Source organism: Zosterops lateralis, assembly GCF_965231275.1.
Source record: "Zosterops lateralis genome assembly, chromosome: 8".
Lineage (NCBI taxonomy): Eukaryota > Metazoa > Chordata > Aves > Passeriformes > Zosteropidae > Zosterops > Zosterops lateralis.
In genome coordinates this window covers 28,711,475-28,729,784 of record NC_139768.1, presented here as the reverse complement: position 1 = coordinate 28,729,784, position 18,310 = coordinate 28,711,475, and the positions used below count along the sequence as shown (strand labels likewise).

The window sequence follows — 18,310 nt, the reverse complement described above, 5'->3', positions numbered from 1 at the left end:
TAGGAAATGAAATGAGACCTAGAAGTGGAGTCCATAATATAAGCAGAAAACAATAGAGGGAAGTTGGAGTTGGAAGAGCAGGGGAAAACCCCAAACATTTATGGATAGGGATACAGCACGAAGGATAGGGATCAATATGAAGAGTGAGGAAAGATGGTGGTGACAGGAATGAGACCAAATAAATAACTGGGGCTTTTGGCTCACCAAACCTCACCAAAACAAAGCCAGGGAAGAGATGTGGGAGTGATCCAGGACAATAGGGAGATATAATCAAGGGAACAAGAGGCATTCAAAGTGAAGGCAGATGCTGATGTACAAGTAAATAGTCATAAACTGGCCATGAATAAATGTTGTCTAGAAATTTAGATATTTCCTAATAAATCTTAGTAATTAATGTTATTTAATTAATAATTACTTAATAATGAATATTAAATATAACTAATGAGATTTTGGAACTATCTTTGAATTAAATTAGAAAAACTTAAAAAAAAAAAAAAAAAAGTAAATTCAAGATTACATTTTTAAGGGGAATTATGTCACAGGGATAATCCAGCAGCTCCTTTCCTGAAATTTTGATCATGTGTTACGTTCATTACTTTTGCAAAAGGAAAAGTACTACCATACTGCTTAGAGCATTTGCCCAAAGGGAAAAGTGAATTTGCAATATTCTAGTTTAGATAGTTTGTACAGCTAAAAACTTGAATGCTTCTGTAGTTAAGGCACATATTTACATGCAGTAAAGTTTTAAGTTTTCATGACAAACATTGCAAACCCATTGCTTTGCTTTCACTGATAACATTGACCTCTGATTTCCAAGTCCTTTATGTGACCCAATTAGAGCATTAAGGCATTTCATACCATCCTAAGCTTTGGCATTGCGTATTTGATAAGCCCTAATCACAGAAGCAAAGAAGACAAATGGGGTCTTGGGTCAACTCTTTCCCACTCAGAAACAAGATTAGGGATTAGCAATGCTACTACATCAGCAATTAGCAGCATTTAGTACCAGTGCACTAAATACCATCTGCCTATGCTTGTTTTAATAAAATAGTAAGTCTTAGGCTTCAGCAGCTCTCTTTTGGATTAAGGGTATTTGTGGAGAGCACATCCAGAGTAATAAGGCCATTCTTGCCTCCTCTTCAAAATCTGGACATTTTAAATTGTGCCTCCATTAGTTGTAATCATCAGAGGGATGTTCTGGGAGTTCTGGGATGGCAGGGGAAGTGCGGATGCAGTGACATCACCCTGAAGGAGCAGTGGGCTGAGGCTGTGACTCAGGGAGCACTGAGCTCTTGTTTGTGCTTGTGATACAGGGTGGGGCATCCAGAGAGAGAGAGAGAGCTCATCTCCACTCAGTGGCAGTTGCAACTCTAGATAAAGTTGTTGTGACAGAAAGAATTGCAGCATAAATAACAGTAATACGGAGTTGAATTTTGTTCTTTAGTGCTTATCAGGCTGCGGGGCAAGAAAGAGCTGCACAGAAGGATGGGTTAGGTTCTGGCAGAGCAGTGGATTTGCAGGCTAACAGAGCACATGCAATTATCAGCACCAAGTAGGGGAGCCCTGGCTTGATCCTTGATTACCTAAATTTGCAAAACAGGTACTGAAAACGACCCACAGGTGAAGCTGCTCATTGACACCTCATTGCCTGTTGCTTTAATTTCTGTAAACTCTGTCCACAGTTTTGAGTCTTCCCTCTGCAGGAAAGGCTCTTATTTGAGTTGCTGACAATGTGAGATGAGCAATGATATGGAAGGGCTGTAACCCAAATAAAATATTACCATATGTACTGTAGCTCTCAGAAGTGCAAAGAGCAAACTTTTAAGATGGGGTGTCAAATAAACTTGGTGCATTTTTCCTTTGTTCTTGTTAAATTAATACAAAGTAATTGTACTTGTCTATCTCTCAATTTGTGTTCAAACTCTTCGGGAAAGTATGAGTTCTGGGGAGAAGTTTGAACAAGAGGATTATGGTAACAAAAGAAGCTTGTGTGAAAAGGGTAATGTGAAGACGAATGTGTGAGGGCAGGAGAAGTAGCCATCTGCCACCATCAGTGTCATCAGGGTGGGGAAAGGTGAAGGAATGTGAATAAATGTGTAGGATGAAGGCAGAGCTCTAAGGCCAAGGGCAAGTGTGGTGAAAGGATGTAAGAAAAAGGAGGGCAGACCTGTGGCAAAGGAGATCTCCTCAGCTGCTGTTTTCAGTTTGTTTCCAAGAGGCCTGAGGGAAGGAAGCGGTTCCAGCAGGGAAGGCAAGGAAAGAGATGAGTTTGCTGATGGCTCTCAGTGTGTGGGCAGGAGGTGAGCAGTGGTGCTGTGCTGTGAGTAGATGATGTCCCCAGTGATGTTCAGCAGCAGCTGATGCCTCAGCCCCACCGGCACACACCTGCCTGCCTCTCAGCTGTCACATATTCCCTTGGTCCCTTCTCTCACTGCAGCAAGGAGACAGGCACAGCTCCAGGGGCTCTTACAGGTGTCACAGTGCCTGCCAGCCTGGGTACCTGCTGACTGTAAAGGCTGGAGGGTTGGAAATGTACCTGCTTTCACAGGTTTGCACTCCTGCAGCCGAGTGAGTGATGTCATGTCAGCTCTTCCCTCGAGCTGTATTAGCACTTCTGTGTCAGGGCTTTCTTCTCTGGCCTTGCTGCAAGTGCAGGGAAGGTGGCACAGCAAACTCCCCATTGGGATGGATGGAAATAACTCCAGTAAATCAGCTTTATTCCACCTGTAAACAAGGAGGCAGCTTTGGGAGCCCTCCTAACCTCTTTCCAACTGTAACAAAATCTCCTTATTCAGCTGGATGTCTGCCATTTTGTAACGAAGGAAAAACAATCATTCCAAATTGCTTGACTTCTTGGGCTCAAACTCAACAGAAAACCTGTCACAGTTACTGGCAGGGTATGCATTGTAGAGTAACAGGCATTTTATGACTACTCATCATCCTTTTTCTGTAGTACATTATCATGTGTCCAGATTCTCCAAAATACTTCAAATACTTCATTGCATCACCATATTTCCCTCTTGCTTAGCTGGGAGACAATCACACAGAAACTAAAGAAGTGGAGGAGGAGAATAAAGGGTAACTGAGGGTAAAGTCGACCTCCTTTCTTAGCCAAATTAACACTTTAAAGCAGCCACCACTTGGGCTTTGAAGGATTGCAACAGCTCCAGGCACCATTCTCTTAGCTGACAGTGCCACTTGACATTGGAGAGGTGTGATGACTCCTAGTTACAAGCTGAAAGGTAGCCAGATACCTTTAAGTGAATCTAGTTTATCAATTTTTTTCAACAGGAAAAACAAAATCCTGTCATTTTAAAACTACCGTTTATCAGCCACTTGTGCCTTTAAATCATACTCTCTGTCAGATGTCTTACCTAGAGTTTTAATGATTTTGAAGGTTATTTGAATAAACTGGGAATTTTATTTAGGTAAAAGTTATCTTTTGGGGGTTTACACAGTCTTCAGATAACATTCTTCTGTCTGAGATGGTCTTCCAGTGGAAAGATCTGTTTAGGGAAGGAAGTGCCTTTGAAGCTCCACCTGTCTCTGAGGAAAACAGTGGTTAGAAAGGAAGGAAGGATGAAATTCTCTGCAGCCTCCAGAGCAACAGCTGAAAGAAACCTGTGTGACCTCCACATCCACTCTGTACTTGAGCAAGTCAGAAGATGGAGGTAGCCAGGGAATCCTCTCTGTGAAGATGACCTCTCCCTCTCTCTTTTGCCTAAGCAAACAGGAGCTTGTCACTGTGCCATAAAACTGCATCCAGCTCTGGGAAAAGCCTTCCTGATACACAGCACTCCTTATCCTAGAGGATAGTTCAGCTCCACTGGGAGAGGGCTCTGCCTGCAAAAAGTTTGCTTACTGGAAGGTTAGGAAAGGATTGGATGATTTTGAGGGTGGTGTGAGGACAGCATGCATTAATGATGACCCTGAGGCTGAGAAGCAGAACACCATTAGCCCATCAGAAAGAGCAGGCAATATCTAAGTGACAGTAGCATAAGAGAAAAACATTTTTGTTTCCCCAGTGGTTGTTTGCCATAAGAGCCCCTTTCCATAGTCTTCCTTCTTTTCTTCCAGGATTCATTTTATACATCTCAACCCTGAAGAAAGTTAAGTATATTAAAGCACACAAGAGCTAAAATAGCACAATATAAGACCAACTACCATTAAGGAAAGAAGGAAAAAAGCTGGAAAATGGTGCACTGTTGAGGGTTTCCTGGAAAGCATCTGATTGTGCATTTTTATCTTTAGTTTCTGAAGCATCTATACAAGCCTCAGTGACCTCAGGAACAGCTACTAGAATATAAGACTTTTCTCTGCAGGAATTCTGCTGTCTTATAGCTCCAGTTCTGAATTGCAGAAAAACACAGGGGAGAATACTGAGTGTTTTAACATACAACATGTTGGTGTTGGTGCATAGTTGCATGTGAGAACCTTCAAATGCACACCACAATCTTCCCATACTTCCAGAATCTGATAATAGTGGTAAAAGCAATGCAAGTGATGCTGCTGACAATTCCACTATGCAAAAACCACCATTATGCTCTTTCCTTAAAAACTCCTAGTGCTGGAGGGATTTTCCAGACTGTATAAGAAATTTCTGTTATAGCAGTCTGGCTGTTTTTAGCTTTTGTCTTACTCACACATTCTGTGTCACTATTAAGCTCTTCCTAAAGTTTGCTCTCAGTTGAGGATAGAGATGAACTATCTCACTAAATTTCAAGTTAATCTGAACATTTTGGTAAGAAACTGTTCTGGTTTGTTTTAAATCAAGGAGGTGAAATTTGAAATCAGATAAGTGTAATTTTTCTGATTAAAATTGCACTCCACTGAGAGGCTGGGAGAAGAGCTCAGAGGTGGAGGTGAGTTCTCTCATTGGCAGCAAGATGAAGTACCAAGTCCATGTGACTGGCAATGAATCTTCACAGTCCTGGTGTGATCAGCTGCTCAGTCAGCATTTCAATCAGTGCAGCACATGATTGGGAAAGGTTTTCCCTTTGTTTTATGCCTTCCATTAAAGGTGCATTTCAGAGCCCAATATGAAGCTGTAACTGCAAACATTTGCTTTTCTTAGTTATTATTAGCATCCTTATGCTTGTAAGACTCCAGCTTTGATAGGAGAAAGATGCAGTCTCGTAGGACAGCAGAGCACACCAGAGACCCAGGGGGAGTTCCTGGTTTTCTAAAGGCATTAAAATGTAACCATATAAGATCTACTTTGCACACTGACAGTTTTTAACCCTGTTTTCTTCCTTGACTTCCTATCCATTTGTGTTGCTAATTTGTAGTGGAAAGGAGCAATTCTGACTTGCTGTGGTGAGCTGTGATGGATAATGCCCTGTGTCAGAGGGCAGCTGATCTCATTTCAGCTGGGAAATGTGAGGTGGCTCGTTTCTCAGCACAAGATAACTCAAAAGTTTTTTGAGTTTTCTTGTGAAGCTATAGATAGAGAGCTGCAGCTGGAAAGGATTAGTGTTCCCTCTGATGAGGCACATGCTAAGGCCACTGATTGTAAAAGCAGGTCGCTCCTCACCCACCATATTTATGGATGTTTTGTGGCTCTGGAGGAAGGCACGAGCCCTGTGTGAGGGGGTGGTGGGCTGCAGCAGGCACTGGATGGGGACAAAGGGAAAACCACCATCCACAGTGCTGTGAAGTGTAAAAAAGGTTGCTTGCACCTGATCGATGGCACTTTGAGCTCTGTGTGGTCTCAGAGTACTTCAAGTCCTGTGCCCCAGGAGATCTGCCAAGAAGGGGAGGAAAGGCTGTGTTCTAGTTGATAATACTATGAGCATTTTTGGCATTGTTTTAGCTTGCTGTTCTCACAAGTTATGCTTCATATTCCCTGTAGAATTTATTAACTCACAAAGTTGACCTCAGTGTCAAGGGGTCTACCTGAGACACTAACCAGCATTGGGTATTTCAACAGCAAGGGCAAGCAGCACTTCAGCAGGAATTCTAGATCTGAACCACATCTTTTAATGGCAACTTTTGGAAGACATTTCATCTTTATTACTGCGAGAAAACATCTTCAAAAATTTCTTGATTTACTATTCTATCTTAAGAACAAAGGGAGAAATTTATAGAAGATCAAACAGATAAAAATAGACTGAAAAGACAGCAGATGCTGTTGATACACTGAAGAATTCAGAACCTTACATTTGGTGGCTATTTTGTTTGCTGATACCACAGTTTTAGTGTTAATAAACAACACCAAAGTTGCGCATATTATGAAGCTTTTTTTGTCTCTTGTTTCTCATGACAAGTACAAATAACTCCATTTTGAAGTCCTTGCTTTATGTTTTGTCGTCAGAAAAATCAATGACGGTGTTATCTGAGGTTTTTTCATTTCTCAGTTCATGTTCTTAATTGTGAGATGAGGAAGGACCATACATATGAAACTTCTGGCTGTGATTCTTTAAGACTTGGTACAACACAGTATTGACCAAAGACAAGTTTCTTAGCCTGAACATCATTTCAAGCAATTATTCAAGCATTCACATAATGCACCTCTTCATCTGTTTGGAGTCAGAACTCTCAGCCAGCTGAATTACTACTTCACATTCTTTGCTACCAGTAAAAGCTTAAATAGCTAAACAGCAAAATTAAATTCTGAATAGAGACTTGCCCATGCCTCTTTTCCCCTTCTTTTCCTCACAGTGTTTTCCTTAGATGTTAAGAATGAAAAAGGTTAAAAATGTTTCAAATCCTTTGTTTCTTATTTTTTTTATGAACTGTCTGATCAGGTCAGTAAGTACAACAAAAACTGCAGACCCCTTCCAAGAGAATGAGTGCTCTTTCCTAGGAAAGAGAAGCTCTTTGGTCATCCATAAGGACAGATATTTCACTGGTAATTTGCTTGATTTCTCCTGCTCCATTAATTATTTCAGGGAAGCTGTGTGGAATTGGTTTTCCTCACAAAATTTTTCTGGAGTGATCACATCCTTTCTGCATCCATCTCTTTGTGATGTGAACTTGCTGCGTATTTTCAACCAAAAATTCATCAGGTTTCAAGATGTTAAAGACATGAAATTTATATGTTTTTGTAAACACAGGTGATCACAAAGCTCTCAAAGCTCAGTCCGTGTTTGGTGCTGGAGAATTTTCCCACATTTCCAGCCGGGATGCTCGCCCCTGTCAGAAGCTGGGAGAGAAATATGCTGACCTAATAGTTCTGGTAGCAATCCAGAAATATGAATGTCATTTGAACAGGACTTGGTTTTGAACATGAAAGTGGATATTTTTAATTTTTTCCCCTGTTACAAGCAAACAGTGTGACCCAACCCTTAACTGCCAAGCGGAAGTCATCTCTTTTAGTTTTGAGCTGTGTATTTGCCAGCACTCATCCATCTATTCTAGAATCAACATTTATGGCAGCAGGAGCTTGGACTGGCTAAAAATTAGATCCAAAATGCACATTCTCATGTGGTTATGCCCTCCCCTGTGCTGCACTAGATTCAGCTTAGTGTTGAGATGAGTGAGAACCAGACATCTAATATGTATTTGTTCTGCCTTTGGTAATGCTGTCCCTTCCTCCTCCTTTTCTTTCTTGATGCTCGGAAAATGCTTTTCTTCTTGTCTGTGTATGAGGCAGTAAATTATTAGTACTAAATTATTTTGATGTATTAGCAGAGCACTAGGGTCTATCAGGCTGAGTTAACCTCTTTACCCCTTAACATCAGCAAGTAGAAAAAAGGTGTTTCTTTAATCTAAATTACCTGCAGTACTCTTTACTTGAAGACACAAAAGTTATTTCCTTTACCTTTTTTTTTCTCAGGAAAGTAGATTTCATCTCTCTCCCCCTCTGACCTCAGTAACATCTTTCCTCCTGGGAATAGAGAAAAAGCAGAAAGTATCTCCACATAATTGTTTTTCTCCCTTTTTTTCTGTCCTCTTTACGACTGCTACAAAAATGCAGTGACCTCATATTATATCCAGTGTCAACTCCCAGTCAAATAGAATTGACTCTTTTTTTCAAAACCAACTCACAAAAAATGTGTGTGATCACATAGTTTTACCTCCCTGAATCAACTAGACATGCTGCACTTTCTGTTTAATGTGCTAAGCATCTTCTTGCTTTACTTTGCTTTTTAAAGTAATGAGAAGCTACTCTAGCACAGTCATCACTTTGATACTCTAATGATCATGAATATTGTAGAAAGAATCTCTGTCATTTAACCTTGCTAACATGTATTTTAGCTCTGTGATAATATTAATTAGTACTTTCTAATAGCTGTGAGTTTGCTTCATAGTGAAATTTTGTGTAAATGAAAATGTAGCAACTGCATGAGGTATTTTGTTATGATTAGGCTGTGAGTCAGCTTGTCACATCTGAGAGGGGATCTTTTCTCAGTACTGGTTCTCTATCCCTCCACTCACCTGCTGGATGCTCTGTTAGCCAGGTCAGGCAGTGGTACCCCTCCCCAGCTGCTCAGGGTGCCTCTCTGGTTCAGTCAGCCACAGCACACACACTCTGCATGTGCTGCTTTCTCTCGGTCCCAGGGCTGCTGGTTTAACACATCCAGATGTTTGTGCTGCCCCTCAACTCACAGGAACACATCCTCTGCAGTTCTGTTTGTCTGCACACACAAGCTGCGTGCTCTGTTTGGATCCCTTTATTTTTACTTGGCTCCATATGATCAAATACATACAGGATGTGGCCTTCATACGCCACGAGATAAAGGATTCATCAGAGCATGAAGAGACGTCCTGGCTGCATCTTGTTAAAGAAGTGCCTGTGTGTTGGTTATGTAACTGTCCTCGATGTGCAGCATCCCTGCCTGTGCCAGCCTGCCAGGCACTGCTCAGGGAGGCACACACACCTCTCTGCAGCCCCACTTCAAGCACGGTGTTACACCCATTAGGGGAGAAAATTGAGCAAAATTAATGCTGGAATTCAAATGAAGGTGCTTGCCAGGCTCTCAGAGTTTGCTGATGATGTTCAGAAATAAGTAACATTGGCCTCTCATAATTTTTGAATGAGATCTACAGATATAATGGTTCTATTAGTTTTTCTGTGGCTCCTACAAGACCGGTGAAGTTGAGGTATGAATCCTTATCACTACAGACTCATAAACAACCACAGCTGGATTAAATTCCTAGGATTCAGTAAAATTACATAAGTTCAACCCTTAAGCAAAAGTTGTGAGCTGAGGCACAATCATGTCATAACTCTAAAAACAATTTGATTTTTGTCTTCACCATGTGTGTTGGGATATCAGGCCAGTAATTCACACGTGTAGTTGAATGCAGCTTCCCTTTGCTTTCATGCTCCCAGGGAAACAAACTGTGTTATGCTTTAGCAAATTTGGCATAATTCATTCTGTGAGCAAACCAAAAATGGAATTCACAAAAGACACACATATGCATATTTATTTTCATGTTTTTTTCTTCCACAGAATGATATTACACCATTGCATGTTGCATCAAAAAGGGGAAATGCAAATATGGTCAAACTCCTACTTGATCGAGGAGCTAAAATTGATGCCAAAACAAGGGTAAGCTCAAGTGTGAGTGCTGTGAGTGACTGTGTGGAATTATTGCCTCTGACCTGTGTGTTTAAATCATTCATCTTCCTGGCAGGCTAATACAGCTGCACTGCATTTATTTTTTATGAAATGATTGCAGTAGGATGCTAACATTTTACATCTCTTACAGCAGTGTGTAAAACAGCAAGGATGGCAAAGCTCAGAGCCAGCCATTTTCCATGTTCCCTTTCCAGTGTTTAGTTGGGAGTTCCTTTTATCTGCTTGGAAGTAGAGGGGAATGTACAGGAGCATGCTGAAAGATGAAAAGTTTGGTCAGATGTTTCAGAATGATGAGCCTCCTGCAGCTCAGGCTCTGTGTAAGGGGAGCTTGGCTGCTGGCTGGGGTTTGAAAGCCCATGTGTTGGGCAGAGGGATGGTTTCCATCAGGCTGACACACAACTCAGTACCCTGAGTGACTTAGAAAATCAATGCATATGGTTATGTCTAATTGCTGTAGTTAAAACCCAGCCAAACCAGGGATACTTTATTCACTTACACAGCAGCAGGGAAAAAAAAATTAAAAAAGGAAAAAGTTAAAATGTTTGGAAGTAAACCTGGAACTAGTGGTGCTGTGGGCTGTCAGGGCAGTCTTTGCAACATACTCCTGTGTGCACAAGAAAACTCTCAAGTGCTGTCCCAGTAACTTTTTGACAATTACAAATTTTCTTGAAATATTAATTTATCCCTCTACCTTTTCCATTTGAATTAGTCTGTATAAGCTCTACCTTTCAGAATCAATCTAAACAAAAGAAATGAATAATCTAAGAATAGTTTTTCTACAGTTCTTCCTGTATTCACAGGTTTTTGTTTGGTTTCTGTATTCTCTGAGGTTTCCTGCAGTGCTTGTTAGGCACATTTGTGTGGTTTTTTCTCTGTCAGATTCAGAAACTGGGTCAATCTATTTTGTCATCTCTTCGTTCTCTCCACGTGTTTTTTCCTTATTGCTTCTATTTTACCTTTAGTAGCTGATGATTTATTTCTAAATGTTTCTATTTCTAAAATGTTTCAGTTTTTTTTCTAGTTGGGCAACATGGAAGAGATGGCTTTTCATGGGTAATGTGGAAAGTGGGGATAGTTTCTGAACTGAAATTCCAGTCTCCTTTCTGCTACATAGGGGTACCAGGCTGAGGGGCTGTGATTCTGCCTTGTGGTGGAGTGATGGTGTAACAGATGTGCATTTGTTCAGAGCAGGGAGAAAGCGTCTTGGTGGGGGATTAGTTGTTTCCTTCTGCAAGTATTTGTATGGCCCACTGCAGTCTAAATCATTAGGGACCAGTACTTTAAAAATAGTTGGAGTCGAGTTAGTTCTTTTAGTCAGGAAAATTCGTGCTCTGCTTCATTTCCTATATCACAAGCTCTGAGGTCAGACACTGGGATAATTTATGTAACTAAAAATACAGGCTGGGACGGAAACAGGATCTAGGAAGAGGGCAGAAGCATTAACAGCTCCTGAGTCTGGCACAGCTTCCCAGTGAGGCAAAAGGCAGTGATGACTGTGGTTCACGGAGCAGCGGTTTGTTTTTTCTGGCTTCCCCCAGACACTGCCTGTTTCCCCAGACACCCATCCTCTCCAGAAGTCAGAAGGGGTTTGCATAATTTTTCCTGCTCGTGCTGTAGGTGTGTCACTCAAGATTGCACATACCAGAGGCATGGTTTCTTGGCAGGCAGGGAGGGAGAGGAGCTGTGTGCCCTGCCCCATCCTGGTGGCTTTGCGGGCTGTGCTCGGGGTGTCGCTGCCAAGGAGGCTCCCGGATCCTCACATAGTGGTGGGCACTGATGAAAATTGTAATTTCCACACCCAAGCATATAAGGAAAAGAGTTTCAGCTTACTTCTGAACAGTTAAGGAAGATGGGTTAGAAAGTTCTGTGCCCTCCTTGCTGTGGTTGGCTCAGTGCCAGCACAGGGGCACCTATTGGATTTTTAGACTGTGTCTCAAAAGCTGTGGCTGTTCCTGTTGGGCAGCAAGCCAGATTATCCCTCCTTGATTGTTGTATACTTAACAACAAGCTCAGAGTTTCTCAGTGCTTTTTGGGGTGTCTTACCAGGTGCTAGAGATTTCTCTGCCCCGTGCATGGCTTCTGGTTGTTTTGGGTTTTTTGTATCATTTGTTATTTTCTCTTTTATTAAAACCTTTGCTTTACAGAACACACCTGAAGAGTCATCTCACAAATATTCTTAAGCCATTTCTGAGGAGTTGCAGGCCAGCCCTCAGAGCTTCATACATCTTCGTGGGGCTCAAAACACTCTGGCCACCACGCAGCCTTTATCACACCAGTTCAGAAATCAGTACCAAAAGCAAGAGAAGGCTGACAGGAATGTGGTGCTGGGTGAAAAAAGGGCATTGTTTGAGGAGTGCCTGCCTGGTTCTCATATTCAGCAGCAAAGATTAATTGCTCTGAGCTGGCACAACACATGTTCTTGCTAAAGCTCTCCTGTTGTTCCAGCCTGACCCAATGTTGTTTTACAAGGCTGAACAATTAAGATATGTCAACTTTGAAGCTATTTCTTTTTTTTTTCTTTTTTTTCTTTTTTTTTTTTTTTTTTCTTTTTTTATTATTTTTTTTCTTTTTTTTTTTAGCACTATTTTTGTTTTCAATACCCCAGATATAGAATGGCCCTACAAAAATACAGGATGACAAAGGCTCTGGTCATATCCTTTAGAACAGCATCACCACTGCTGAATGCACTGAAAGGCAAAAAGCAGCTGGGGCTGTCTTTTCTAATACGTGTGTCAAGTCCTGCTTATCAGCTGGATGCTCAGGCAGAGCCCAGCCTTGTGTGCTCTGTGAGGGGCAGGTGCTGAATGTACACACAGCTTGATAACAGGTGGGATTTGCATGTGAAAATAAGTGAGTGTCCTAGTACCATATTTATAAATATGAGAGCTACTTCTTTTTTTCCTGTTTTTTTTTAAAGAGATGAACAGAATTTTTGTATGTAAGAGATCAGCAGATTTTTTTTTCTTTTTCTGTTAGAATAACTTTTTGTCTTGGACATTATGATATTATTTAATTCAAAGACTGATTATGGAAGATAAAATATCTCCTGAAAGGTAAATGGCAAAAAGGTTCTGTACCCTTATGAAAGGACAAAAAAAAAAAATCTTGAAATTTACGGTTTCTATTGCTCAGGGCGAAAAAATTCTTAGGCCTTTGTTTCTCCTGTTTTGTGTCTGTATTTCACCTTTGCAGAATGTAGAACATATAGTTTTGTGTTGTTGATCAAACACTAACAGAGCCAGGATTTCCTACTCTGACTCTTAGATGGGACAGATTTAGCTATTTAGGTGGCATTTTGCGGTCTGTTCCTGCAATCCATTCTCTGTATGGGATATTGGAATACTCTCCACATAATCATTATTTTTATTGTTTACAAAAATAACCATTTTATAGATATATTAACATAAAGCCTTTCCTGAGTAATAAGTAAGTTGAGGTAATGATTTCTTTTCCTTAGTCATTTACATGAGCATGTGTTTGCTGCTGACAGATGGTCCAGGAAACTGTAGTGCTGAAGTACTGCACAAAAGGTTAACATGAAGGGCTAAGTCCTTATCCTGTTTAAATCATTGTAAAAGCAATCCAGGAGCTCCCACTTTCTCTGGATTCATTAGGACTGGGATTTGATGAGCACCATTTCACTCTTACACACCTCCTCACTGTAGCTGGGAGTTGTGAGGCACATCCCGAAAATTATGTTAAAATATTTTGAGACTCAGACATGCCTTTTTTTTTTTTTCCATTTTACTTCACGCTATGTTGCATTGTTTATTTTAACCAGCTGTTCATCTTCCCTCTGTTGTCTTTGTTTTTTGTGTGAGATATCTAGCAGCTGGTATTTGAGGTTGGGTACTGAATTCTTAAGGGGACCCCTCAAGAACTATGTGCTGCCAGGGCAGCTTTAATGATTCTGGTTTTTAGCTAAGATTCTGGGCAAAGGCCTGTTAATGCCTGATGTAACATGTTTACTGAATGTTGCCCTAATTATGTTTTTTCTGTCTTCCAGAAAAGACTTTAAAAAGTAAAATTTAATTAGAGAGGTTGATTAAATTAGCTTGATTTGCTTTGGCTGTCTAATACTGTGTATGCCAAAGTGAATTTGTGTCTGAAGCAGGCAGCAAGCAAGTTTTAGCCTGGATTAACCGTAAGTGTTTATAATCTTCATTCTACTGCTTTTACAGCTAAATAACAGGCCCAGCACTCATATCTGCATGAAAACATGTGGGATATGCTCTTTGAAGATGCATCAGATCATGCATAAGCTGCTCCAGAAAAACCCACATGTATTAAGATGTGAAGTAACTACAATAGCACTGCCTTGGCACTCTGAATGTGCTTTGCATGTGCAGGGAGAGCAAACCTTGTTTGTTGCCCTGTTGCCCAGAGGGGCAGTTTGCAATAGTGCCAATGGAGGGAAGAATTCAGGGGAGCTGGAGCATGGAGGGGCTGTGGGATAGAGCCCTGCCAGGCTGTGTGTGCATGGAGAGTCACTGAGGGCAGGATAAACCCTGGAGGCAGCAGTAATTGCTCCCCTGGGAATGTGTGCTGTCACCTCTGGCTCAGGGGACAGGAGTGCCTGGTGCTCCTGCCAAGGCTGTGGACAGGCTCTGGGAGCTGGCTCATACTCTGACAAGCTCTTGCTGAATATTTACATCACATTTAAGTTTTTCCTGGGTATTGTGCTTGGTTTCATGGCTCTTTGACTGGGTTAGAAGCTGATGCTCACTGATGTGAGAGCTGTGGTACTGAGGCTGCTGTGGCTTTGGGAGACAGCCCAGAGGATGTCACGGTGCAAGGGGAATCCTGGGTGAGCAGTGACAGGGAGGAGGTTGCTGAGGAGCACGAGGAGGCTGCTCTGTGCTGACCCCACACTGCTCAGGGATCCCTTAAAGCCACGTGTGGTGCTGAGGAAACAGTGCAGCAGGAAGGCTCAGCGTCAGGACAGTTTTGACTCCTGTGTAACAAGATCGGGAGGCTACACAGGTATCTGAGTGTCAACAGGGACCAGAAACAATGCTTTATTTCAAACACACTCATTTGTGTGTGTGTGTTTGAAATAAAAGCTAAAGCAGGCAGCAGCCCCAGAGATGGGTGTGCAGTGCTAATAGAAGCTTGTACCTAATCATAACTCCTCCTATTGTCCTCTTGGCTTTGCTGAAGCTGCTCTCAGGCTCTCTGGAGGGATAGATAATACAGATGATATGATTTATCATGTCAGTGCATACTTACAGAGTCCTTAATCTGCAGATTATTGTCATAATCGTTTGTAATGGTTTTTCTGAGCCATTGCAGACTATCATATTAAGGCAAGTTTGCTTCCTAATACATGTTTTATGCTTCACATAGTATAGTCTATGTGAACAGTAAATAAGCAACTAGAAAATCTCCTGACAAAGTCAGTGAAATCTTGCTGAGCTCAGAACAGTCTGTTTTAATCTCAGAATCTCTTTTTAAAAAAGAAGTCTTTGTCATCTGGATTTCAGATCTGCACATTTCTTTACCTGCTCTGAGTGTCATGTAGCAATTAACTAAATCAGTGAATGGTGTCTTTTGAAAAAAAAAAACAAAACAATGATAATCTGTGCAGCTAAATTATCTGTCTTGGAGTGTATTTGCTCTTTGCAATGGGAGACCTGACATCATATGAACAATAGCTATAAATCAGCTGTCCCCAAAGCACACACATGCATTGTCATGCCGTGTCACACGTGATGGGTCTGGTGGTAGTGACTGCTGTGTGGCCCAGAATGAGGTCCAGCTGGCCAAGCATGACTGCCTGCTCCTCCTGGGCCACAGAAACCTTGTCAGCCAGAAATACCCACAGAGAGGTGGGGCTCTGGGGGCACTGGAAGGGTCTAGACTGATACAGGAAGATGATCCAATGTGTCTTGTTCTCTGTGGGCACGGTATATACTAACCATGGGATGTTGGTGAAATGACTTGGGGAGGTATTAAATCTGAAAAATGGTCTCTAACTTTGGTGCCTGATCTCCTTGAGTACCTGTCTTTGATGTGCCTGCAGAATGTGATAATTACAGGAGGTAAAAAGAGTGGACAATCTAATGTATGTGATGATTTTCAACTCTTGCCTACAGGTCTGTAGTAACCTAACCTTGCTGGGTTTGGTTTTCCTTCCCATGCAAGTTTTCTTTTATTATAGGTGATACTTTTATATCAAATGTTTGTGTCTGCTCAGTACATTATATGCCCTCACCTGTGGAAACTACTGGTATAAGAAATGTGCATTGCCAATTTTAAACACTTGTGAAGCTATGGCAAAACATTTGTAACTCAGCTGAAAAATGCATGATTTGTGGGTTTTGGTATCTTTTCTCTTTGTCTTTACTTAAATGTTTTGACAAATACATCTTGAATTTGTGTAGTACCATTTTAACAAGATGCACTTTCCAGCACCTTGTGGGCTGAAAAAGCAGGAGGAAGCAGAAATTACAATAGAATTGACTTGAGAGGTGTCAGTAAGAAGATTGTGAGCCAAGCTGCATTCATCTTATGGGAACAAATGACTCCCTGAGTTAAGGGAATTAAGTCTGAACCAAAATATTTTCTTCATCAGCATATATGCCTTACTTTAAATGCAAGAATGGTTCACAGTGAGAACCAGACAAGTTTTAAATGAGAGTAGCAGGAAAAGTTTAGCATGACAATTCCTACCTGTTATCTTTCAGAGATTTATTAGGAGGAGGCAAAAATATAGAAGCAGGAGAATGTAAGGCTCTCTGAACCACCTCCTCCCTCTCCCTGGCTGCCCTCTACACTTTGCAGGGCTTAAGCTGATATTCCAGTAGAATGTGGTTTAGGAATTACCAAAGAAGAATATTGTAATTGCACATGAAAAGTATGACTAAGGAGGTACCTTAATAATGCTTGCTACCATACAGAAATGGAGGGGGAGTGCATGTGTGTGAAGGGAGTGTGTGAGAAGGAATTTTAGATAATCCCTTATTAAAAAATGATGCAACATAAATATTCTAGACAATACAACATATGTGTTTTAAGAGTAGTGGAAGACACCAGAGAAAAGCCCCTTCCTTTGTGACTTGTAAATGGAAAACCAAAGTTTCTGAGAACTATGACAACATTATTTGCAACAAGCAGTAGGATGTTGACTATTACTAAGCAAACTATTCTAAAAGAGGCATAGACAGCATGCCTTGACTCTAGGCCAGTCATTCAGCTGGAGGTCACATAAGCACAGTCTGCACAACGAGACAGAAGTGAATCCAACATACTTCTATCACCTGGCATTAAGATGGTTTTCTTGTCTGCTGTACACTTGTCAAAATCATTGGAATAAAAAAGTCTGAGGAGTTGGGGTTTTTTTCCCTCAGACTAACTGGCTATCCACCGACTTTGATGCATATTGACAAATGAGAGACCCAGTTTTCTCCAAGGCAAGCAGGCAAAAATACCTGAAGTGCAGTCTCACCTTTTTCTTGCATGTGCAGTGAGGGCCTGGAAGAAGCCCATTGCATGAACATCAGTGTGAAGTTCTATTTACATGTTTAGAAAATTTACATTCACATGTTTAGAAAATTTACATTCACATGTTTAGAAAATCAGAGCCAGAATGTGCTCTGTGGGTTTGAGCAAACAGGTTCAAGTGTTCATTTGCAAAAGAGCAGCACCTTGCAGGAATTAATGAGCGTCCTAGGACATCACAGATCTGTACAAAAGTGGGCAAGATTTTAGCATGTCTGACACTAATCAATTATAACTCTGTATCCCACAGGATGGGCTGACCCCCCTCCACTGTGGAGCAAGAAGTGGCCACGAACAGGTTGTAGAAATGCTGCTGGATCGTGGTGCCCCTATTCTTTCCAAAACCAAGGTAACTGATATTCTTCCCTGGTGGGATAATCCTTGTACATTTTTTTTCCTTTTTCTTAATGTAATTCTGTATGTCTCATATGTTTAAGGGTTTGGCAATAACTTTCCTATTTCTTGGTTATTTAAAGTAACTGTGTGGGAGCTCTCCAAAGTGAATGCCGTATGTAGAGCAGGTCTGCATATGTAAAATGTGTTAAATCGAGATATACAAGAAAAGATTTCTGTGCCAACCAAAAAGGCTTGTGTGGTAGCCCTATCTCTCAGAATTTCAGCAGCTGAAGATCTCTGTGTCTCTCCTGGAATAAATACACGGTGATTACAATAAATCTTCAGCTTGTACCAATTTACCCTAAGGCCAGAGAAGAGACAAGAGATAAAAATAGAGCAATGTCCCCTTGCAGAGACAGCTCCTATTTCCTGAGGACTTAGCCTGATTATCAGTTTCTCTACTTTCTGGCTCTCTACAGTTTATTATGCAAAATTCTTCCCGATAATTTCAAATCACCTGCACCAGGGTGCACAGATTGCTTTAGACCTAGGGGCTGGTGATAAAGGAAGCACTTGCCAGAACTCTCCCAGTGGTGGTCTCTGCTGTGCTATTACTGCTGATTTCAGATCTCAGAGCAGCAGCCTGCTTTGCACCACTGCAATCCATGACTTCCTCATTCAGGGATGACATTTGGGCTCTGCAATTTGTTGAGGTTCTTTCCAAAGATAACCTTCCACTACATGTACCTTTTTTTTTCCTTAGTCTGTAACCAGTGTGTTTCAGCAACATTTCTGTTCCATTGTTATTTCTTTTCTCTCTCTGTCATCCTGTCCTATTCTGTCTCAGCACCCTTCTATATTCTGCTTTTCTCTTCCTTCTTTTTTTCCCCCTTTACTGGAGTATATTTAGCATTTGTTTGGGGAGGTTGGCACCAGCTTTCCTCTGC

At 41.3% G+C, this 18,310-nt stretch overlaps 1 protein-coding gene across 1 annotated transcript in view; it reads left to right on the top strand.

The window, feature by feature from the left end:
• ANK3 (ankyrin 3) overlaps positions 1–18,310 on the top strand; it is a gene marked incomplete at its 5' end in the record, with an annotated part of 195,921 nt that overhangs the window by 67,013 nt on the left and 110,598 nt on the right. The window contains 2 exon segments of the mRNA XM_083866821.1: positions 9,399–9,497; positions 17,278–17,376. Coding sequence (XP_083722947.1) covers positions 9,399–9,497; positions 17,278–17,376 — 198 coding nt within the window.